Here is a 25,153-nt window from a genome sequence, read left to right as displayed (position 1 = left end):
TAGTTCTTTTAAAAGGCCAGTTGCACCTCAAAGGCATCTAGTTGGCCTAGATAAGTAACCAAGATATGGACATTTAAAACATATGAAGTACCTCCTGTGAAGACACAGAATTAATAAAGACAGCAGAGAATACACACACGATGGACAAAGGCAGTTTGTCAGCAGACAACAGAGAGGAAGCAAAAACATACATCTCAACACATCCAAAACTAGATGGGCTCTTTGTAAACTGATTTATCCCAGCTGATTATTTGGGAGCATAACATGAAAGGAGGCAAGGCTCATTTCTCCAGCAGTAATGAAAAGATCCTCCATTTCTGTATTAGTGACCCACTGCAGTAAAACAACAAGCATAGCAATATATGCTGTGCTTGTATAGGATGAGGACTAGTTTGGTGACAGTTGAAACATATGCTTGGTACACAATTGGAGGTAGGAAATGACATGTGGTCTTTGAGAGGGATAAAACAGCAGCAAGGTCCACAATGAGCACAGCAGCAAGAGTTAAGCTTCAATAAATGCCATTGATAATATGTTAATATCAAAGCACAGGGTATGGAGACTTCCACTCTTACAAAAGGCAGAGAATTATAGCTGCAACACATCAAATTAGATCACTGCACAGAAGAAGATGGGAACAGAAGTCAAGACAAGCATGACAACCTTTGCATGATAGTGACAGGGAAGATAGTACTCGCACATGCCAAGCAAGCACCACATGGTAGTAGAAATCTTACCTCCCATAAATCCCAAGGCAAAGACTAAGCATAGCAAAGAGCAACAGGAATAAAAAACACATCGAGACTTCATTATTTTAGCCAACACAGAAAATGGAAACATATAAAGTGTCCACATACCACTCAGGAATATTCTCAACCTAATTTAAGGGCAAGCACTTAGTAACATACACTCTGGCATAAATGCAAGCATAAAGCCTATTATTTCGGATTGTCCATTTTAGAACTCATGATCTTTAGCTTATCTAACAGCTAACTAATAGGCCCAAATTTGCACATCACAAATTTGCACATGGGTTGTCGTGAGCAAGGTGGTGCACACTGCCCATTCACTGCTGCTGGAAGCGGGATTAGCTTCTCTGTTCCTGGGTCATTAAGCCTTGCATCTGAACCATCTCTGACTTGGCTCTCCCCTGACAAGTCAGGGAGACAATCCTAGAACAAACAATGGGTACTTTCTGGTGTAGTGGGCTGGTATAGCGCACTGACTGATATTGTGAGCTCCGTGGACTCCATCATGGACTCCCTACGTAAGCCACTATCTCTCAGCCTCTTGATAGAAATACTGGCCTGGCCTGCATGATTATTCTAAGAATTGATAAGATAACGTATGCGAAGAGCCTAAAAGCATTATGTAAATGTTAAGTATTGTTATGGAGTATGGAGATCAACAAGACTCTCTAGGTACAGTTTGAAACACCTCCCGGGCTATCTCTGTCATTGTGAACACCTACACACCCCTTCCCACTGGAGCTGACGAGGTCTCTATTATCTCATTGAGTCAAGGAATGGCAATGGTAAACCAACCTGGGCCGCAGGTGTGGGCGACTTCCCTACAGGGCTGTTATCTGGCTTAATAGGATCAAAATCCAGATCCAGCAGGCTGGCTCCCTCCTGGAAGGGCCCAGGAGCATCAAACTTGGCAGCATTAAGGAAGAAAAGCAGTATTTCATATTAGTCGGATAGAGGAGGCAGGTGGGATGCGGATGGTGTTATCCAGGAGCTGAAGGTGCAAAAGGTATGATAAAACTGTATGGTACAAACACAAATGCTCACATATGCCCACTGGCCACAGTCATGAAAACAAAAGTGTCAACATTCCACATATCCTGAGCAGTATCACATATCCTGACTTCACTTTCAGTGGAAATCACTGCTTTCCATACTAGGATGTTATTTCCAATAGTAATAAATCATACCAGTTCTGTTATATACCATCCCAGTATATACTATATTTCATCCAATCAAGAGAGAAACATCAAGGTTCCCTTATCAGCCAATAGGTTATATACTCTTACTAAGAGAGGTTGTTAAGCAGCACGTTCATATACACTGCTTTTGCAGCACCAGTCCTAGAGTCCATGGTGGTGCCATTCAAAGATTGAATAGCATCCTTATTCCTGCAGGATGATTTAGAAGCCATCCCTTTTTCCCCAGCTTGCTGTTTCTGAAAGAAGTTGTGCCTGAATATTTCACCAGAGCAATACTATTTGAGCAATTTCCATGACCATAAAAAATTATAACTCTATCCTTCTGATCCAATTTGTCCTGAACCAAACAGGGCATAACACCAGGATATCTAGTGAAAACATAATAGATACCAACTGATAGAGACTAAATTGTGGGCATTTCCAAGCCAAAACCTTTACACTTTTGATATGTACATACACATACCCACACACCTTATTTCAAGAGAGAACCACCTAGCTCATTACTTTCCACACAGCTGTAGTTTCTTATCTGCACACCTCAAATTTCAACTTTTACTTTCCTTGTGTGTTTCACTAGATTCCACTGATATGAGAACAAATTATTCATGGAGATGGTTCTCTGACTTACCATTTCCTCAACACAAAGAAATTAAACCTTAAAGGTTAAGCAGCAACCATGATTTGCCACCTAAAGATTTCTTAAGTAGCTTCCCTCTGGAGTAAGGACTTCTAGGTACTCGTTTTCTGTGCTTGACTAAAAAAATAAGTGAGGTCAAAAAAGAATATAGTCGTGCAGGAATCTTACCTGTTACCTGTGCCAGGAGTCCAAAAGTCCTCTTTCTTGTTAGTTTTCCCTTACCATCCTCCCAACTAATTAGCTCAATAGCAAACAGAAACTTCCACAAGGTGTGCATGAAAGCCACAGTTTTTCCAGTGGTTTCTACTCTAGTCATGCATTCAAAATCCAGGCTTCTTCAGAACAATGCTGTCCAGTTCAGTTGGCCTGTGTTCTGCACATGCTCCAAGAGAATGCTCTATTTCCACAAGTCCCCCGTCCCCCAGAAATGTACAATACAAAACATGGTGTAAGAGTTGTTGAGGCATGCTACAAGGAAAGGATAGGTGTGGCAAGGATGGAAGGCTGCTCAGTGGCCCACGGCTTTCTCAAATAACAAAGCGTACAGGGGAGATATAACCAGAAATCCTGCACTGGGAGCAGTTTCTTGATTCTCCTGTCAAAAAGGCTCTACAAAGTGTAAGTTCTCTCACTTTTAGTCTATGCTTCCCTGTTACTGCAAATAATTCTTCTGTCCTCCTTTCTAGCTACCCTCAGTCTTTCCTGTTACTTTTCTGTGCTCTTGTCTAGGTCTGTCATGGAAAAAATAAAAAAGCAATGTTTGCATTTTAATTCATGGCCATAACAGCTGCCTACTGCCTGTCACCAAGGGCTAAACTTGACATGACAGGAAATCTCTGATTAGAATCTTCCACTGTGGTTTTTTCCTTTAAATAAATTAGCAGCCTCATATAGCTGCAGCTGCTTTGAAGTTTGGGAAACTGGTGTCCTGAGAGAGTGTGTTTAACCCTTTCTTCCCTTGCCTTTTCCCCAATCAAAATCCATCCTCCACCCCTGAAGCCATTAGCTTCACAAGAGTAAAGTTGATAGCAGCTTGGGGGTGGGGGTGATTTAGATCAGGGAAGGGGATTTAGATCAGGGAAGAGGAAAAGGTTAAACACCCTCTCCAAAAGCACCAATTCCCCAATGTTTTAATACACCACCTGGGCAGCTAATGAACATACTGCCCTCGATGTGTTAGACTACAGCTCCCAGAATTCCCCAGCCAGCATGGGATTCTGGGAGCTGTCGTCCAACACATCTGGAGGGCACCTGGTTGGGGAAGCCTAGTTCTAGTCTTCACTGAGCTGGTAAACTTGTATCCCAGCTGTGCCACTTTGGAAGCTCATATGACTGAATATTTCTCCAGACTTCTGGTGTGGGCTAACATGACCAAATGTTCCTCCACAGTCGCAGTCCCCACCAAAAAAAGAATCCTGCCATATTAAAAAAAAAAAAAAAGATGTCAAAGAGAAGGATTGTAGCCTAGCCTTCCCCTGACATGCTAATTTCCTGGCTGAAGACATTTTGCTGCCTAAGGAAGAGCAGGAAATGTCCCCCACCCCCAGTCATAGTGCATAGTATCTAAGACAAGTCAAATTATTTTATCACCAGAGGCAGAAGATGCCTCTCCCCCTCCCTGACAGTAAAAAAAATACTATAATAAAAACCAGTAAGTTCCTGGCCTTTCATGACATGCAAAATCAGCTGCCTGGGGCAGATCTGCCTAATGGCAGGGTTGGCCCTGTTTCCAGTGTGGAAGGTTTTCCTTCTTTTTTTATTTTTTTAAAGGAAGAGTATGCAATCACATGAGCCCCCACTGGCAATTTGAAATGGCATAGCCTAGAGATAGGTTTACCATTACAGTAAGAACTAGACCTATGGCACAGTTTTTAATAAATCAAAAGGTCTAAAACAGGGGTTAGGAACCAGTGCCTCCCCAGATATTGTTGGATTACAAATCCCATCACCACTGATGATTGGCCATGCTTATGCTGATGGGAGTTGGAGTCCAACAACTTCTGGAAGGCCACAGGTTCCCCCCCCCCCGGTCTAAAACATACACACAAAATCTTCCACCTGAGGCAATCACCTCTCAGTGCCTCATGGTGGTACCTGCAGATCTGTTTGCATTTATTTATTTTGCATTTGGACATAATACTTCCTGCAACGTCTTCTCCACAGGCAAGAGGCTTTTTTCTTCCAAATGGCACTTAGCATTGCACATCTTGGATGGTCTCATTTTTTAACCTTCTCAAATGCAAGGGTGCTTCCAAATGGTAGGCTCCTAACACCACCAGTCAAAAGGCATTGAGCAGCTATTTTTTTCCATAATGGATTTTCTGTATTAAGAAAAAAGATGCAAGAAGTGGTGACAAAACAGGGGGGCTATGAGTGGAACACAGCCATGTCAGACCTGCCCATAAAATTCCATGAATGAGGCAGAGTGATGGCGCCATAAAAGCCTAGTCTGGAAGCACCTTAAGTAAGAAAATTCTGCTTATGTGTGCTGCAGCCACCAACTTCTTCTGTTTTGTATTACAAAACAATTATTTTGCCCTTTTCCCCTTTGTTTCTGGTCCTTCTCTTCAAACATCTCACAAAGGACATCTCCACATATATACTTGCCCCTTCCCTACTAAAATCAAGTGACAAGTTTGTCACTTTTTCTTTTTTCTACTGGATTTGGCTTGTCTCTATGGTTGCTACTTCTTGGTTAGACAGGAAGCTATGCTTGATGCTCATTTGTCTGTATTCATTTGTCTCAGGAACATCCCAAATTGCTCTTTGACTAGCACTGATCAAGGCCTAGTGTTTTGTTTTAAAAAAAATAGTTTTAAAGCTAGCTAAATGTCCATTTTACATCCCCTTTCTGCCCCATCCTCAACACCAAGGCCTGTTAGCATCATGTGCATTTTCCATGTGACTGTGAGGTGACCCACAACCCTTGTAACCTGTGGCCTACACTTGCCTTTTCTCCCAACTCCAGGCCCCTCACGCAACGTTTCAGCCGTCGAACAGGAGGAAGAGGTAAAAGCCGCAGACCACCGCGCTGAGGTAGGGAAGGAAGAGCGGAGTCAGGAAACAGAACTGCTAGAGGTGTCACTCAATGCTTTTTATGAATAATGATTTTTTTAAAGTATATATTACGATGATGATGATGATGAGTTGTGAGAATGTAGCCAGAAAACTGGTCAGACTGCTTCCCTTCTCCCCTGACAGGGACTAGAATTAAGTCATCCCTGGGAAGTGTCAGTATAACTCCCTCAGGCATAAACTACAGTAGAATAGTTTTGTTTTCGAACAGTTTGTTATGCTTAAACTATTCACTTGAGGGTGCAAGGGATTCTGAAGAGCTAGTGGATGCTCGCGACTTTAAAACAATTAAGTGCAGGCCTCAGGGCCAGGAATGACCTGTCTAAGGGTTGTTCCCAAAGCATTTAAAGGCACTGACACAAACCCCATTTATTTTGCATAAATTTTTGCTAGAGGGATGGGCAAGGGTTTTATAATAGCAGACACTGGTAGAACTATACAGGTATTTCAGATTACTAACGCAAGTGTCTCTTAAAAGGCATAGCTCCAGTTCATATATTTAAGAATCCCACATCACCACAGCCATGTGGAGAAAGTGACATATGATCCAGGGAGTCTATGCTGGTGCCACAACTCACATAATTCTCCCTCAACATTTAAGGTGGGAGCGGATCACTGGGAGGAGCTTCCAGAGAATCAGACACAGGCATGGACACCTTGTGACTTCTTCCATGTGGCTACGGTGCTGGGGCCACTTGACGTGAGGAATTTTTAACATGTATTATTAACTGGGACACAGTATTCTGTAAGCATGATGCCTTACCTCCCCTCCCCCTCCCACCCCAAAGCTCCAATTTAGCTGGGGAGAAATGGGTTTGGTCTTCTTAGCTACCATGGTGAAAAATGTGAGGCAGGGCTCTCCACACAACCTGCCTCTATCTTCATTCTACCACAACAGATTCCAGTCTAACAATATGGGGTTAAAACTCCCTGCCCCTTTTGCCCAATTCAAATCCAGTTCTTTGCTCCTTACACTCACCTTAATGCCCCCACTGAGCAGTTTTCATGGCCTGACACCTCTAATATGGAAAGGGAAACAAGCAGAGAGAGGAGGGGGCAAGACAGGACTGGGAAGGAGGAGAAGCTAACCTGTGAGGGGGTTGTCACACTGATTTCTGGGACAAAATTGTCATCAAACAGGTTGATGATGTTCTCCTGCTTCATCTCCTTGGACGGAGTGAGTTTTGGAGGTGGCGGCACGGGAGGGCCTTTCCTCAACTGCATGCAAGCAGACACATGGCGACGGCACAAACAGCAACACCCAAAAAACCAGAGACAGGAACCAAGTTAGCAAAAACATAAAATAAACACACACACACACACTCAAATAGAGGGAGGTCTAGAGGGAGGTCAAAACAAAACATATTGGGAGGAGGAGGAGGGAGAAACAATCACACACTTCCAAAAGAAGGCTTCACATCATTAGTTACACTTCAGTCGTGGGCAGGTCTCCCTTCTGCAGAGGAGAAGCGTAACACAATTAATATGCATAAGATGGATCATGCACACGTAATTACAGTCTATGCAACCTTCCGGAGTAACAAGGTGGGAATTCACATATTACAATTAAAAGTGATGGGAGCAAAGGAAGGCAGCAGCACAACTCTTGCTAGCAATACTTATCTGCATATAGAGAAAGGAGATACCCAAGCCAGCTTGACTGATTCCTAAAAAAAGCATGCTCCCAACAGCACAAAACGCAGTCTTTAGGAGTGACTCTTGGTTAACACCAGCACTGCCAGTGGGTTTTCTATAGCCTAAACAGGATTAGGATGCAAACCAAGAGAAATGGAGTCCAACTCTTTTTGGAGTCATAGCATTTCTGTGAGATACCACAGATGTTACAGGAGTAAAATTATGCTGGTCTGGGAATCCGTATTCTCTCTTATCACCCATCACATGGAGGATTTTCTTTTCTTTTAATATGAGCCACACTTGAGGTCACACCAACTGGATCAATTACATCTAGATTTTCACATCCATCTCCCTTCTCAGAACTTCTCTCAGTCTTATGCCTCCCAATGAATATACCACAAAATTCTAAATTAGTCTCATTTCTAAGTACAATGTCAGAGCAGTAGGTTGATTTTCAATGGTATTTCACTGCTTGACTATTCTAAAAATGTTTCCCTGGCAAAATATCTAACAAAGCCTTCCTTGCCCTGCCTAGGAAAATAGATCTGCTTAGCTAGTAAGGTCTTCTTACTTGAGTAAGAACAATCTAACCTACACAGTGGGGATCTTCAACAGTAGAGCAGTCAGGGTAGCTTTGCAGGTCACAGGAAGTGCCGAAAGAACAGTTTTGCATAATCCACACACTTCCTTTTTGGTGCTCCCTGTAATATTACTGTAACGCTTTCTTTGTGGTGCTCCCTTAAAGCAAAGACCTACATTTAATACCTATGACAGCACTGCCATTTCATAAGTATGTTTATCAACTGGCTGATAATTAAAAGCTTCATCTGTTCTAGGGCAGGGATGAGCAGAAGGTAGATTAGGACTGACTGGGCAATTTGCAGTACAATGACAAGAGTTTCTGACTCCTACTTCTTTAACAATAGCAACAATAAAAATAATTAAAAAATAAATGTCTAAATTAGAAGTGAAGCAAGCTTGAGGGGAGGGCAGGAGTGGAGCTCAGTTCTGGTGATGAAAACGAATTTCTAGCTTGAACCATGTGCTCAGAGGAATTCTGTTCCTTAATTCCAAGTGTGTGTCTGTCCCCTCAAGCCATGCTTCATACCTGGCTCTGATTTGTGGACCTCAGGTTTCTAATAAAAAACAAAACAGAACCCACAGGAAGTCTGCCCATTCTGTTCTAGCACATGCCAGTCAGGCTCCCTAACTTCATTATCATCAACAGCCAAAATAACTCAGCATTTTTTGCTTACAGTAGCGAAAGGGCTTCGAAATGTCCTGTACCCAGCTCCCTTGGGAAAAGGCAGTTCTTAAAAATCAATGCATGAGAAGCCATGGGTGTTTGCCTGCACTGCTATCTTCTCTGACACACCCCACTCATACTTTTCAACTCTAAAAATCAGTATTCTCCCTTCCCACGACCTAACTAGCACTTCATCTGCACCTACATCCACTGAAGACTACAAATCAAACAGAAACCGTACACTCTCAAGGGGACAATCTTCTGGTCAAAATTGGGCACTGTGTCATGATTTTCCACTATTTTAGAGAAGGAATGTGCTGTCTTAAATAAGACCAGCAGACTTAGTGTGACTTCAACATAAAATAAAATAAATCACAAGCATGCTGGCTGAGGAATGCTGGGAGTTATAGGTCTTTTTTCTGTCTAAACATGCATACGATTGCGCCCTTAATTCCCTCTTCAAATGCTACTGCATTTAGAAGTCTTTAAAAAATAAACAATCCTTTTTTCTCACTGTGTCTAGTGCAGTCACACTAGAGCTTGTAACAAAGAAACCAAGAATACAATTTCACCATTTTGGCATGTAGATGATTCATTCTTATTCATCCGTTGTCATTGTTACAGGCAAATTATCCAGCATTCAAACACTGCTGTCAGAGTTAGCATTTCTTTAGTGTTCAAGACACTTCCCCATCATTATAGAGCATTCCTACAACAGGCTTTTATTGCACACTCGTGATTGGTCACTCATGGAAGTTTGTGGGTCCTTTACACGACGTTGTCAACTTCCAGGGTATCTCCTGCACTTTCTGACCTTTATCTCACTTTGTAAAAGATCGGAGATAACCTGACAAGGAATATTAATCCGATATATCGGCTGTGTGTAATGACAGAGTTGTGCTATAACCACAGCACCATCTAGTGGCTGTAAAATGAAACATATAGAATTTGACAAGAAAGGAAGCCCCCAATTCAAAGCACGTGTCCACCTGTGTAAATGAACCGCTCTTAATTCCTCCAAGAAGCAAAAGCCCTGGTAAGAATGAAGGATTTTAGCTTTATGTGGTGAAGCCCATAGTCTACTCAGCTCAGGGAAAAGGTTTCCCACCTTTTCCTACACACTGTTACATCATCTGGACATACCTTATGTTAATTCCCCTAGTGGTTCTGCTTGCAATTTATTTTATTTTATGTTGACAGTCATAGAGTGAATTTTTCCATTAAATGGGTACATAGCCTACTATAACGTTCCATGCAAAACTCTTGGAAGGGGATTTATTTGTCTTCCCTTTTCCAATTTTTTTTTTAAATCTAGTGTTGCTTTATGTGTTAATGATGGACTCTTTCCTCTAACTGAGCAGAAAACTGAAATAAAAATTTAACATTCCTTCCAACTGCACAACAACTCAAAATGTAATGGGCTAGCAGGAGGGATGAAACAGATGAAACTGTTAGATTTTTATTTTTAAAAAATTGTCTGTCTTCTCTTTCGCAATAGGTATAGAACAGGAAGTTGTCGGCATTTTTCAAATATTTGATGTTGTCTGCATGGGAAGGGGATGGTGAGAAGAACCAGTCACTGAGCTGAGAAGAGCTTAGCTGAACTCCAGTCTGTCAACAATGCCAAATTTTCTCTCAAAAGCTCATGTTGAAGTCCTCCAGATTTTATTACTTCCTCAACACACCCAACTTAGTAATTTACCTGCAGATATACAACTCTGCTAGAGACTTGTAGCCCAACTATTAGTTGTACTCCTACGCAATTAATAGATTTCCTGCTTTGTAGGTGCCATCAACATTGCCTACTTACGTTCCATGCAAAATTCTTGTGAGGAGATGAATGCTTTTGCTGGTTTAAAAATCCGGTATTTTATGGTTTTCTGGAACTGCCACTGTTGTGCTACATATGTGTAACAACAGATCATAACGAATGCCACGATTAAGATTTGTTACAGATGTTAGGCTAAATATGCATTGAAAGGGAACCACCAGCTGATGGCAGTGTTCACCAACTATATTTTCTGGTGATGATGATCATGCATTGCCTTGACCAGTCCTGCCCTGGTACTACCCCAATTATGCTGCTTTGTGTGTGTGTGTGTGTGTGTGTGTGTGTGCGCGCGCGCGTGTGCTTTTTTTAGGATATTAATGTTTAATGTGTTATTAAAAGCCCATCTCACCAACAGGAATAAGGCATGTCACTTTCTAGAGTTCATGAAATATACAAAAGCCTAGTGGCCATACATATAATTATTATATACACAAATGGCTAGTGGCCATACATATAATTATTATATACACAAATGGCTAGTGGCCATACATATAATTATTATATACACAAATGGCTAGTGGCCATACATATAATTATTATCAGACCTCTCCAAATGCCTGGGAGAGGCTGAAAGTGATTGCCCGGCATGAGAATCAATACCAAAATCACATACATTACGTACCCATCCAGGCCCTGCTCCTGTTGGGGGGCTCTGGATATGATGCACTCCGGTGCCCTCTACCCTCCCACTGGTTCTTCCTTCGCCTCAGCATCTACACAGAAGCAGAGGGCAGGAGGTGGCTGTTTGCCTCTACCTTCACCATCACTGAAGGAAGTAGGAATAGTTGTAGGTGCAACCCAGAAGGAATGGCTGCTGCCAGCCCCTCCACCTCTGTCCAGATGGGGAGGAGGAAGAGGAAACAAGCAGCCATGAGGAGGAGAGGCGGCCTTTCCAGAGAGGCCAAATCCCACCACCAGGGCTAGAAAGAGAGCAAGCAACAGTGCTCGTCACTGTGTCACCATGGATCCGGGGTCAGCAGGAGGCCCTCCCAGGGTGCTGAGGGCTTCGCAGCTGCCTATAGATACTAATTCCCAGTGATGGGCCTGAGCTCAAGATAGAGGGTTTTTTAAAAAACAACAACCCACCAACCCAGGAATTTGGTATGATGTGTGCACACACTGTGACCACTTTAATGGTTGAAGCGATCAACATGGTTATTCTAAATGCAGTTGCAGGTTGTTTGGTGAATCACTGCACTGGTCCCAAAAGCACACCCCCTAGAGCCTTGAAATATAAGCTTCTATTCAAGAGTGGCCAAATGACACCTTGTTTAAAGTTCCAATATGTCACCTCATCTCATATAGAAGTAGTATCACTTTGACACAAGGGATAGGATAGAAGGGAATGTAGAAGCAAACGTAAAAATACAACTGGAGAAGTCATCACATTTCTAAGGACAGCTTGCCTTTAGGAGTCTGGTATACATACATTTCTGCATGAGAGAAGTGTTACTGAAAACAAATTGCACACATATGGGGCGCCATAGGAGCATTTACTCTGCAAGCCTGGTCCATATGAACCATTTAGGGATTTTATTATATTACACGGTATATACATATTACTAATAAATAAATAAATAAATAAAGAGAAGGTGAAATATTTGACCATCCATAACGGCTGACCCTATTTATATATGGCCAAAATGTGAGCTCTTTTCAGTCTGGTTAAAGGGTGCAGATCAAAAAGAAATGATCCAGAGACTGGGGGCACTTCCAGTAATAACAGTTCTGTCGAATAAAAGGGTAATATCCAATGCTTGTCCTTCACAGAGTAGACCCATTGAAATGAATAGGAATAATCATGACTGACTTAAGTCTCATTCATTTCAATGGGTCTACTCTACACAGGACTAACAGTGTGTACTACCCAAAAAGCCCAGAAAGGAATTCCTCAAAGAAGAGATACTTCCTGTGATGTGATGGGGGTGAAGTATTAGAGCTACCATCCCTGTTTTTGAAGTGATAGCAGCTGTGCCATCTGCGCTGCTCCTGATCCTATCGGGCTGTCTGAATTAGCAATAATGGACATGTGGACCGTGGGTGACAAGTGCTCCAATTCCTTTCTCCAAAAATATTCTCCTCAATCCAGCTAGGAGCTACACACACAAAACAGCAGGTTTCCACCGGTATTTGCCTAGCTAGATGGAGAAAACCAGAAACGAGTGCTGCAAGTGAAGTTCACCTCCCCGATCCAACTGCCAGGGCTGTGCATAGATACCTCTTTGAAAAAAAGCGAACCACCCACCTGTCAACTGTTTGGATTGGTGTCTACATCAGGAAGCACCCAAAAGTCCCCATCTAGGAGAAGTTGTTTAAAGTTCCTTGTTAAAAGTGGAACACCTGCACTGGAACCTTTGAGCTCCTCCATATCCATGTTGTAATGTACTTCCAAACCAAGTCCGAAGTCCAATCTGGACCTAGAATGCTTCTGGCATAAGCCTTGGCATTTTCTTTCCTCCAGGGAGTTTACTGTTGGACTACAGGAGGTTTCCAATTAGGATTACTGCCTTTTCTTTTGTTCAGAAGGTGGGCCTATTGCTTTACAAAAAATAAGGCAGGAGCATTAAAATAAATACTACCAGATGTCAACTCCATTTTCAGTCTTCTACTAGGAAACTATCTTCTGTTAGGAAACTAAGGCTCCAATCCTGTGCACACTTACCTGGGAATAAGTCCCAATGAATACAGTGGGATTTACTTCAGAATAACCATGCAAAGAATTGCACTGTAATGCCTTCCTACAGACAGACCTTACCTCAGTCTACAGTTACACTAAATATTATGGAATTTATCCTACATTTTATATCCCACAGCAAGAATTCAGTACCCAAGATTACCATTCAATGGCACACACGTTACAGTTATATAAGCAGCACAACATTCTCTAGATAATGTTTGGTGCTTTAAATACTAGAACAAACCTACCTTTGTCTGGCCAACGTGAACAGGGAAAAGGCCAAATAAATGCCACACACACCATACAACCAAGAAAAGCTAAGATAACAGTTCAGCAAAAATTATGGGCAGCATCCAGTTCAACACTACTGCTAATGTAAATTACATTAGCGCTAGCATAAGCAACCTCTAATGCAATGCCAATATTTATTTATAATAGTTTTCTGCTACTTAGGGCGCAATCCTATGTCTGCTAGTCAGCAGCTAGATGGCCACAGGATAGGTCGGTTCCCTGAGAACCAACCTCCACCCCCTCCTGCACTGCCTATGAGGCAGCGCAGAATGGCCCCACCCTCCAAGCTCGGAAGAGGAGCACAGAGCAGGAAAACAGGTGCATGCCTGGGGGCATGTCGGGGCAGGGAAGTCGAAATGCCAGTACGGCACATCCTATGTGTCATCTGGTTGCCGCTTCCTGCGCTCTGAGGTCCCATGGCTAGAAAAATCGGCTATCTAGCCGTAAATGCAGGGTGGCTGAAGCGCAGAGGGGACGATCCCCTCCGCGGTTCTCCTGCCCTGCATTGGATAGGCGGTCGCCTCCAAGTTCGGAGGTGACCGCCTATCCCAATAGGACTGCGCCCTTAACATATTAGAATCCCTAAGTGGTACACTTTAAAATACAACATAAGAATATAGAAACAAGATAAAAATGAAAAACATTTAAAAACATTACAGTAGCATAACAATAAAAACAGGGTGATGACAAAAATCCCTCACAGGTCAAGGGAACGCCTGTGTGAATAGAGTTTGCTGGAGCAACACGTTTTACAGAGAAACCCATCCTGCCAGCAAACACTACTGGCATTATACTAGAGGTCACTTACGCTAGCGCAGTGTTGTTTATATTGGAGGTAGTGTTGAATTAGATTCTGCCCACAATATTAAAGTTTAGAAAATAATGTAAAGATTTTTAAAGCTGGTCCATATCTTTGGTATTTTCCTGCTGTGACTTTTTTGATAGGACAGAAGCTACCATCTTTAGTGTTCAGCGACTGGTACAATCCCCAGCTGCTGGACCAGCAACAGTACAACATACAGTGGACTGCCCGGATTTTCACAGGTAGAGGTTTCACATGCTGCTCATTATTATAGATCTATAATTGCCAATCTACAGTTGTTCTCTTCAACTGCTGTGGCTTTTGGCGGGCTATAGCGATTGCATAGCTGACTACACAAAAATGATTTTATTCTGTTTAAAGAAGTCAAGATCAGGCCTGTGCCATGTTGCATCTCAAACAGGTGCCAGTACAAAAGGCTACAAGGGAGGGAAAAAACCTTTAAAACTGGCTTTTGGGGTATCTTTATTCCGCATCTGGTACAAATTCACTTACCTGTTCCTTGTCAACTGAGGACAAGAGAATTCATAACACACCTTTCTTAACTAGCAAAACCATTTGCCTTCATTAAAAAAAAAAATCCTTATTCTACTGCCTGGTTCCACTGAGAACTTCAGCTATTGAGTGTATAGAAATGTAATAAATACATAAATACATAAATAAATAAATCTCCTATGTCACTAGTTCATCCAGAGGCAGTGCATCCCAACACAAGAGTTTAGCCATGCCTCTTCTTGATCTTATGTACAATCATGTACCACACCTAGTACATAAGAAGAGTATACACAACTCCTATTGAAGAGGAAGTACTGTAGTTCCTAGACAAAGAAATTGGATTAGGTAAGTACAACATATGAGAGGGGCACAGAGACTAGATGCCACAGGTTACCTAGAATTATTGAAGAACATGAATGGAGAGAAGACAATTGTTCTACATAGAGTAGCAGCCAAAGAAACACAAATAAAAATAAGGTTGATTAGCATGTCCCCAAGGAATATATATAGCAGCAGCAGCCCTCACTACCTGAGATGGAGACTTCGGGATGCCTCCCCCAGGTGTTTCCAAAGTGGATGGCTCTAGCTCATGGTTGATGGCCTTGGTCTCAGGACCGGTGATGGGAGTCCCATCAGGTGGAGACGAGGGGGGTTTGTTTGCTTCTGTACTATCACTGCAGGAAAAAGGGAGAGAGAGAAAGAGGACGTTTCAGAATCTGCATTGGAACGAACCTTTTTTATTACATGGAGAAAGATTGCAGAGGAATGCTGCTGAAATGCTTCTTTCTCCATTGCTAAGAATACTTCACATTGTACCAGCTAATCCTACTATACTGTATGTACACATGTGTATTTCATATAAGAGGAAGACAAAAATAATGTAAAGCAGTGCAAATACACAACTCCAAGACCATAAGACAAGGCTCAGCAAAGAGGTAATTTAAGGGATGAGGGAGGGTGCCCTTTTTTGCGGAAACCAAAAAGGTGTGAATGATGGATAGCTGGCCCAAAATGACGCCACGAACTCTTAGGGCCAAACTTCATGTGATGCTAAACTCATAGTTTGGCACTGTATGTATCTTTCTAAAAACTGTATAACAGCTGCCGGTGTGGGGAGGCACATGGGGATAGGAGGTTTAACCCGTTGCTCCCACATCACAATCCCAACAAAACTCCCCCTGAGAAGATGCCAATGGGGGTTTCCCTTCTTTGCCAAATAGCAGCTTGAGGGGGAGAGGTGGTTTGCATCAGGATTGTGATGTGGCAAGAGTTTTAAAAACCAGCCCCGCATACTGTGGTCCAGATCCTGACACATGCAATGCCAAACTATTTGTTTAATGTCACATAAAGTTTCCCCCTTAAATACAGCAATTTGTTATCCCCTAAGATTTCAACAATAAAGGTCTTGGTTTTTATTAAATGCTGCATTAAAATCAAACAGGGCCTCTAATAAACCAAGCAGGCATACAGACTTTAACCTCCTGAGTGAATGTCTTTCATGCTCCCACAATGGTAGTGCACAATAATTACTTCGATCTCCAAAGCATGGAAGTGATTGGCTAGCCAGACATTTACAGGAACGTAATAAGAGATGGGGCAATAGACTTCATATTTAAATGTCAGTAGAAGGCTCAGGAATGGAGCAAATAAGCTGTATTAAACCACATGATTCCTGGAAAACAATCACGAGAGCTTGTTTCCCACACCACATTTTGTCATCACAGTATTCAGATTTTTTTTAAGCCTGTCACTCTAGCAACAGAACAGGATTCCTGTCTATGGCTGAGCATTCATAAGAGGAAGTAAATCCCACTGAATTACATAGTATTTGCTTCTAAGTAAACATACTTGGGTCCTGGTTCAAGAGGGACCATAACCTGTTGACTGATGGAGGATCACATGGAAGGTGGTGATGCGAGTAAAAAAACGTGGACCACCAACACACACCTCGATCATGTCTACCACCTTCTGCCTTTTATTTTGCCTCACTGCAACCTGTTTCAGCTCTCAGATCATATCCAGGGGCACACACAATTGTAAGAGGGTGGGAAGGAAGCAATGGAGATCTTTCTTTTAACTCAGAGTCACTCAGTAATATCAGCCACCATGCAAATTTATTCAGGAAGCTAGTTAGTATATGAACACATTGTAATAAAACACCACGTCCCCCTACCCTATGCCTTTGAAGTCTATATTATTTCTAGGGAGTACACAGGAATAAATTTAAAAGACTGACTTCCTTCCTCTTTACAATTAGAACTTGACCTTTTCAGAACAGAAAACACAATTTATGCCATTCAAGGTGTTGTAAGAGTTGAAGGAAGGAAGGGTGTAGGGAGAGAGGAAAAGGGTTTGTTTTGTTATAAACTTTCAAGAAGGAAGAATAGGAGGCAGAAGGACATCTCCCACAAGATTTGAGGGAAAGAAGATACTACCTCCTATATTTTCCCTTCTCTTCCCCCCTTACTTTCATCTTCACTTATAACAAGTCTTCCCAAAGCTTCCTGCATTTAAAAGGAAATCTAGGTTACATGGCGATAATATGGCACCTAGTTCCAAAATGCTAATTTATTCTAGGAGGCAAGCCAGCAGGAAGATGAAGGACAGCAGCAGTGCTGTGATTTTACCACCCTTATTGCAAAAGACACAGTATGCTATATGAGAGAGTACCCAATAAAATGTCTAGCTACATAGGAATTCTCCATACACACATTCAAATCTACGTACTGAGATATGCAACAGCGTACTCCACACACTTTGGTTTTTTCCTTTTGCCGATGCCTGCCGACTTTCCTCAGAACAACATGTACATTGCCACAGCACACAAGGCCCAAGCTCTTGCAGGGGCTTGACAGAACCCTTAGGGCCTAGGACTACCAGGCAGAAATTTAACAACCAATCATAGGCAGAACCTTTGTGTAGCAGAGTGGTTATAGGCATGAGCTAGGAAGATTCCAGTTCAAACCTCACCATATACCACTACTAGCTCTGTATAGGGCCAGCATGGGCAGAAAAAGCAAGGCCTTTCTCCCATCTAGAAGGGCCCATCATCATTGCTCACTATGGCAACAGTTGCTATTTGACCCATAAGCAACCATCTGTATATGTTTCTGCTGTATAAGTAAAGCACAAGGTATTACTATTACTTTGGGAAATGTAAACATTTTTCATTTTGAGGTTTATACATTGCCAAAATGCAAAAGGGGGAAAGAGATTAAAACAGATAGAGATAGAGATAGAGATAGAGATAGAGATAGAGATAGAGAGATAGAGAGATAAACATTATTGGGATTATTCAGACACACAAATGCAATCTAAAACAAATTCCAAGACAAAGCAGTATGAATCATGCAAATAACTCCGTTACAGTCACCAAGCTAACAATGCACTATGCTGTTAGAACACAGCCTGATCTTTGACTTTTGCATCCAACTCAGAGCATACAGGGAAATGCAGCTTGCTGTACTGGTACCTGCTCATCTTTTTCCTCAGCCTGGAGAACAGTTTAGTTTTCTTTCTGTTGAGGACGGCACACGTAAGTGATCTCCATTACAACACGGCTCAACCAATGAGAAAGAAAGGTGAAGATTCCGTGCATGAGCTAACATAGTTACTGTGAAGATATTCATTCAAAGAGGACCTACGGGGCCATCTCCCGATATAAGTCAGATAAGTTTGGCAGGGTGTGAGTGTCTGTGTGCACACTGGACATTTTCAGTAGAGAAACATCCATTAAGTACTATGTAAATGCTCAGAGGATGAGAAGAGGAGACAGGGCTCATTTCTTTTATTTGCATGCTACTTGTCCAGTTACCCCACAAAGGGGAATGCTGAAGGTTGGAATAGAAGGGTGTTGAAAACTAAGAAGCCAAACAATCCAGCAAAGGCCTGGGTTTTGGCAACTGATAGCCTCTGGCTAATCACAACATCAATGGAAAACCAGCTCCCACAAAACCAATGTAATATTTAAGTATCTTGAATAACCACTGTATATTGGCTGATGTGCCCGGTGAGGTCCAATCTCAGAACCTACTTTCTATTGGGGTGCATCTGTCCTCACCCAACATCTGTTAAAAGATGGATTTTCATTCTTTTTTTTATTAATGTACAGAATAATGGCTGATTTGAGAATTTTCATCTCCTTTACCTGTTACATTGAAACTATTGACATATATATTTCGGGGGGCAGGGGGGACTTAAAAAAAAAACCCTTCTTGCTTATATAATTGGTACAATGCTCTGTAGACCCTACTGTGCTTTTAATCCTACCTTTTGCATTACCTGGCACTTTTTCTCCCGAGCCCTCTGCTTTGGCTTCAAACCTACTATTAGGTCTAAACCAGTTGTTGTTCTGGCAGGGGTCATAGGAAGAATAACTCTTCAAAACAAAATGGTTGCTTCAAGTATGGCAGAAATCCTTCCAGAGTATTCCCAGAGAGGAAGCTTTCATGTTGAAATTACAACTGAGGTGAAATTACATTGAATCTAAGTGGCAGGAACAAAGGAAGCTTAAATTAAAGGGATCAAACTAAATTGCTCTCTCCAGGGTTCCTATGCCATTAACAGAGCAATCCTATGCATGTCTATTCAGAAGCAAGCCCCATTAAGTTCAATGGGGCTTACTCCCAGGTAAATGTGTATAGGATTGCACCCTAAACAGATCAGCTCTAAGAACTTCTGTTTCTCTGCTTATGGTACTATGTATTTGGAGTGGGCTTGGCTTATACATTGCATATGTTCTTAATTTGATGCTGGATTCAACTGTATCTCCATGTTTGTTTGGTCTCTCCCGCTCTCCTCTCATTCTTGTGCCTTGTTCTTTGATCCTATGCTTTTAGCAAAGGTATATCTTACTTAGCATTGTGCAGAATTGTGTTAATGGATCACCGATAGCAATCAATCTATATCTTTGGGGTATACAAAAGGCGCAGCTCACAGCCAAGAGTATAAGAAGAACTGCTAGACTCCCTGATATCAGCTAGACAATTTCCCTTACTTTTGACATGTTATCTATTTATTTAGTGCATGTGTGAGGGAGTGGGTGTAAAGCAGTAGGCTAACACAGATAAGGTACCACACTAACCTCCATTTGCTTTCTGAAAGCACTACGGTCAGGCCTTCCCCTAATGCCGGCTTGGCACACTCATCTCATTACTACACACACAGCAACTGGGACTCAGAGCAGCTGGGAGTCCAAGTTCCCAAATTGCTTCATCACTCATGCATTTGGGTGAGAGCCAGAGACCATCTCATCCAACAAGTGAGGCCTACCTTCCCCTTAACTGTCAGAGCTGAGAGTAGGGGAGAGGGCGCATATATTTACATAATCCTAACAAATTTTACCCTGTTCCTGGTCTTGCCCTTAAGTTGCGTTTATTTCCTTAAACTAAACTATACAATACAATGGACTTCTTTACAGTTACTACTTCTTTACCGAGGGTATATTGGTTGAAAAGAAGTAGTAACTTCCAGGGTGAGTCCCTCAAAGTGTTAAAAAAAAAAACCCAGAAACTGATGTATATGATTACTAACCTTGTTCACCTTTTTCCTTCAGCAATTCAAAACTTCCCTACTTGTACAACAAGAGTATCATTCTAATAAATAGGCTGACTTTGTATCTTTTACACTCTGGGGCCATCACAGAAACAGTTGCCTATTACCGTATATATTTTGTGGTACAGATGTTCTTCAAGACAAGATTTCAACGGGACTGAAAGGTAGTTACACAATGGCCCAGTTCAGACAAGTCTTTTGCCTACACATGCAGCCCCTTCCCTCCTTGATCAATCACTCTAATTAACCAACCCAGGCTTGAAGTTGATTTAATATCCTGGCTTATTCTGAAGCTGGTAACCCAGTTTCTGGTATGAATGAAGAAATGATCATCCAAAATATTGGTGTGCACATAAAATCAACCCATGGTTTATTTAATCCATAGTTTCTTGCCCTACCCAGGGCTTGTCTGGCAGATAATTGAACAAATCACAGTTTGTTTTTTCAGTCCCTGGGTTGTTTGTTTTCCTCCTCCTTTGCCTGCTCTCTCCCTCTATCACAAATGCCTTTGCAACACTGCAGTACTGGCATATAAAGGAGGTGATTTCTTTTTTACTACTCTTGTCCGCCACCTATGTAGCCTGGTTATACAACCCATGAACAACACACAGTTCTGGGTTCACATGTAAACACAACCCATAGTTTAAACAATCCAGAGTTCACAATCCAACAACAAAACAAGGGTTTTTCTGGGTTGTTTGTCATTAACAAACCATGGTTTGCTAGTGTGCCTGCATTCAAACATCAACAACCCATGCCATGGGTTAGTGTTATGTGCAAACCAGAACACTGTGTGTGATTGGATGCCACAGCTGCATGGCACCATTTAACTATATTAAGTCCTCATGGATGCAATCCTAAATGCATTTGTTCATGTGCTAACCCATCCATTTTTATTGAATTTACAGGTGTATTAATTAAAAAGGTGTCTGACATGGGCCCGCAACCCTTAATGATATGAATCATAAGTAAAAGAGTCAAGGAGCTCAAAGGGCCAGCCTTTAGCCCCAGAGCTGAGAATAAGGTTTATTATTATTTATTATTATTATTTATATAGCACCATCAATGTGCATGGCATTTTACAGAGTACAAGAGAATAATTCCCTGCCCCAAGGAGCTTACAAACTAAAATATGACAAAGGGGAAAAAACAGAGGGAAAGGAAGGGAAGGGAGGCAGGGGTAAACAGGGAAAGAACATGTGATTAGTTCAGTTACACATACTTATGCTTAGTTACTGAGTTACAAAAAGGCAAGGGAACTAGGAAAATGTGCCAGCCATTGCCACCTTTGTAACAGGACCTGCTCCAGTGCCTTTGAACAGTAGCCCAACATGCAGAAATGTACTTTTTCCATCACTGTATCTCTGCACCGGGAAAAGCTTCAGTTCCTAAATTTCTGTGTGTCAGTCTGTTCTTAAAAACACAGGAAGAGGGCCAGGAAAAACAGAGGTGGCAACCATAACTGCACACTCCATTCATAAAGAAGTAAAAGACATACATTAGCCCTGTTCAGGTGTTCTTTATCTGTGTAGAATCAACAGGTGAGGAGAATCAACAGGTGAGGGTGCTCTAGCCCCACCCCCCTCCTCTTGAGTTTCCATTGTCCTCTTCTTGTGAAGGCCAAAGGTCTGAAGAGGAGAACCTCCTGTGTCCACAAAGGCTCCCCACACACACCAGGATCCTGGAAATCAGCATCCTGCCTCATGCAGGGAGCTTCCATGGATACAGGAGGCTCTCTTCTTCAGACTGGTGCCCTACTCAAGTACAGGGTGATGAAAATGTGTGAAAAGAGGGGTAGGGCTGTAGTCCTTCTCTCTTCACATGTCGATTCTATACATATTAAGAATACCAGAACAGGGCTATTGTTTCTTGCCTCTTCTCTATCATCTCTCCTTCTTCCTTCCCTCCAGGCATGACTGTATTTTTTTTTTAAAGTTGCTTTTAACAAAAGGCTATTTTTTTTTAACTGGTGCATACATTGCCGTGTTCAGTACATGTTAAGAAGCATGTGTTGTTTGATACACATGGGAAAATGGCACCCTTACAGTGAAAGGCATGTCCACAGTGTGACACTGAGAGAAAAGCACTGGGTCGGCCAATTCCTGGGTTGTCAGGATGGAAGCAGAGAGAGATGACAGGCATGGTTAATAACCAATGTAAAACAGAAGACTTCAGTCAAGAGAATAAGGCAAACTCAACCACTGAGCTGCCTCACCTTCCCACAATGCAAGGAGATTTCCCCATATTCCTTGAGACAGAAACAATAGTCAGCACTTACTAACCTTGGCTGAGCTTTAACAGGATAGGTGCTTGTTGCATGCTCTTTCTCTAGACTCACAAGGACATCGTTCAAGTTTTGGTTCAACTGAAACAAATTTTTTTAAATGCTTAGATAAAAGCTCAACAAAAGAAAAGACTGAAGGTCAATATATCAGAAGTATATAAGAGCATCTAGGATCCCAGGGCAAGGGCATTGTGCTGAGGGACTCACTCTTCCATACACACTCCTCCTAATTCATGGTCATGGAATCTACAGCACCAAGTACTGTAGGCATCATTTGACTTCCAGGAACAGGTGCCGCATGAGTGAAGTCTATGTCTCATTTAGGAAACAAATTCAGCTCATGTTTCTTCTGTTTCCTGCCTTTTCTCCCTATCTGCCCCTTCAGTCACACGCTTGTCCCGCTACGGGCCCTTGCATCAACACAGGCTCCTTGTTCCTCACTAGGATTTAATGCCTTCCTTCTGCTCTCTCTTCCCATCTGCAGCCAGGAACCTTGCCTGCTATTGTAGCCTTGGTTGCTATGGAACCGCCGTTTGTCACAAAACAAGATGTTAGGCCAAACTTCGCATTCACACTGGAGGGAAGGAGGATTTCATCTATGCCTGCAGCAATGTGCCTGCTACAGCAGCAATTCAGTTGATCTCCCCCACCTCTAATAAAATGCAGATATCTTTTCAGGAAAGAGACACACGTAACTTTTGCCAAGGGAAAAATGGGAGGAACAGGATAACAAAATCTTGTTACCAAATAGTAACAGATTGCTCAAGGTCTCATAAAATGCTGCAGTGTTGGAAGAATGTGTCACTGCCTAGCATAACGTTACTATACTTTCTGGTCCTAGAACTTTCATCTCTGTTTAAACAAAGGTAGGAAACCTGGTACTCTCCAGACATTTTGGACTACAGTTCCCATTAGTCCCATCCAGCATCGTCAATGGTCAGCAATCACAGTTGTAGCCCAAACCATCTGGAGGGTACCAGGCTGCATAACCTTAAACTATGCGAAGAATTCTAGAAGTATTTCCACACAGGGGGTTTTCCAGTATGCAAATATACTCATTTGGCGCCCTGATCCCTGCAAGATTTGTGACAATTCTGTACAGGTCATGCTGTTTGAGACTGCCATTCTATATTTCTCCATATGGCAAAGGCTTTAACTGCCTTTAATTGCTTCATGAAAGACAGATATTCAACAGATGCACTTTTTCCTAGCTGGACAAAATATCAACTACTTGAGTTTCTGCCAGTCGTTAGCCTAGAACACCATTCTGGTAACACCAGTGTGCCAAACTCATTGTGAATGGCAGACATTTATTTCCTGTAATATATTTATTTATTTTACTTATTCACTAAATTTACATAGCCAATCCATAACATATGTTCTCTGGGCATCTCACAAAACATAATGACAGAGGAACTCATCATATTGCATTTTAGTTCTGCACAAATTTGTACTGAATTTTGTAGCCATCATCAAATCCTTGGAGAAACCTGGGAGACAAAGGCAAGAGCTTTTCCCTCCCCAGACAACCTAGATTTCAAGCACAGGACATTGTTTGAAGGTGCATGATGCAGCAACATACTGAAGCCAAGCAAGTGTGAGCCTACCTGGATCAGGCCCCTGGAGAAACATATACACAACCTTGAGCTCCATTTTATTTAATATTAACAATAGGGAGATAGATACTAGGACACAATATCTTTTCTCCAGAAATATCCAGTCAGCCCATGCCCCTTTGTATCATTTATATTACTGTTATTTGCATGTCAATATTCCTTGTCCCAAGCTACTTCAATTGTTGATAATTGTCTAACACATAAGTCTCTAAATTCCCTATTAAGGTAATTAAATCCCTACAGATGAGTGCAACTTAAAACAGATGTGCATAATTTCCTTATTTTGTTTCTAATGTTTTGAGCCTTACACTTGCTCAGTTCACTGTTGTGGGATCTGTGCAGAATTCAGGGGAAGAGAGAGATAACTCATGTTGCCCTGAAAATATAAATTCTTCTTCCCTGTTGTCAAGGCAATGGTGCAGAACTTCAGGCCTGGGGTCCAAATCCAGCCCTTCAGAGTTCCCCAGATGGCCCCACACCGTTCCCCGGCCCCACCCCTTTTCCCCCAATAGTTTGGTGGTTTTCTGGCTTTTGTAAAAAAAAAAAAAAAAAAAAATTAAAAAAATCCCCCCATTCTAAAAGGTTGTAATGCCTCTCCTAAGGCTGTTGCTGGCAGTAGGAGCTTTCAGCTAAAAGAGGCTGGTATTCTTGGACCTGACTCTTTTACCTTTGACGTCATCCCTTTTGCCTTCAGTCCCACCCACGACTGGAATGTGGCCCCCGACAGCTTCTCTGAAATGGAATTCAGCCCTTAGGGCTGAAAGGGGTTCTGCACCCCTGTGCTAATGGACAGAAACAACACTGGAGAACTTCCATATGCAGACATGTACTGTTGTGAAGCAACTGCATAACCTATCTGTATTAAACTAAAGCTCCTTATGGATCTGTACCTATTATCAGTTAGCTAGAGAAGTCTATACAGTAATACACTATTATCCAGGATTCTTGACATTTGTCACAGTTGAGCATCCACCAGCCTTCCAAGCTTAACAAACATGAATTAGCCAATAGAACTCACCAGGTATACCGAAAGACAGGTCCAAGG

General features: G+C 42.1%; 1 protein-coding gene across 10 annotated transcripts in view; it reads right to left on the bottom strand.

Annotated features, from left to right (window-relative positions):
• Window positions 1-25,153, bottom strand: part of BIN1 (bridging integrator 1) — a 160,174-nt gene that overhangs the window by 19,904 nt on the left and 115,117 nt on the right. For 5 of the 10 annotated variants that reach the window (XM_084806684.1, XM_084806746.1, XM_084806719.1 and 2 more), the window contains 3 exons: window positions 22,491-22,573; window positions 15,185-15,329; window positions 6,750-6,878 (listed from right to left, as the gene is read on the bottom strand). In XM_084806684.1, coding sequence (XP_084662810.1) covers window positions 6,750-6,878; window positions 15,185-15,329; window positions 22,491-22,573 — 357 coding nt within the window. Of the gene's footprint in view, window positions 1-737; window positions 762-1,544; window positions 1,656-5,535; window positions 5,617-6,749; window positions 6,879-15,184; window positions 15,330-22,490; window positions 22,574-25,153 lie in introns of all 10 variants that reach the window. The other 5 variants (XM_084806667.1, XM_084806702.1, XM_084806694.1 and 2 more) reach the window with 3 other exon arrangements.

The sequence above is a fragment of the Heloderma suspectum genome, chromosome 1 (assembly GCF_057233095.1).
Source record: "Heloderma suspectum isolate Gila_16-S chromosome 1, 16-S_ref, whole genome shotgun sequence".
NCBI lineage: Eukaryota > Metazoa > Chordata > Lepidosauria > Squamata > Helodermatidae > Heloderma > Heloderma suspectum.
The sequence above is the reverse complement of the archived record's forward strand: the minus strand, read 5'-3'. Positions and strand labels throughout refer to the sequence as shown.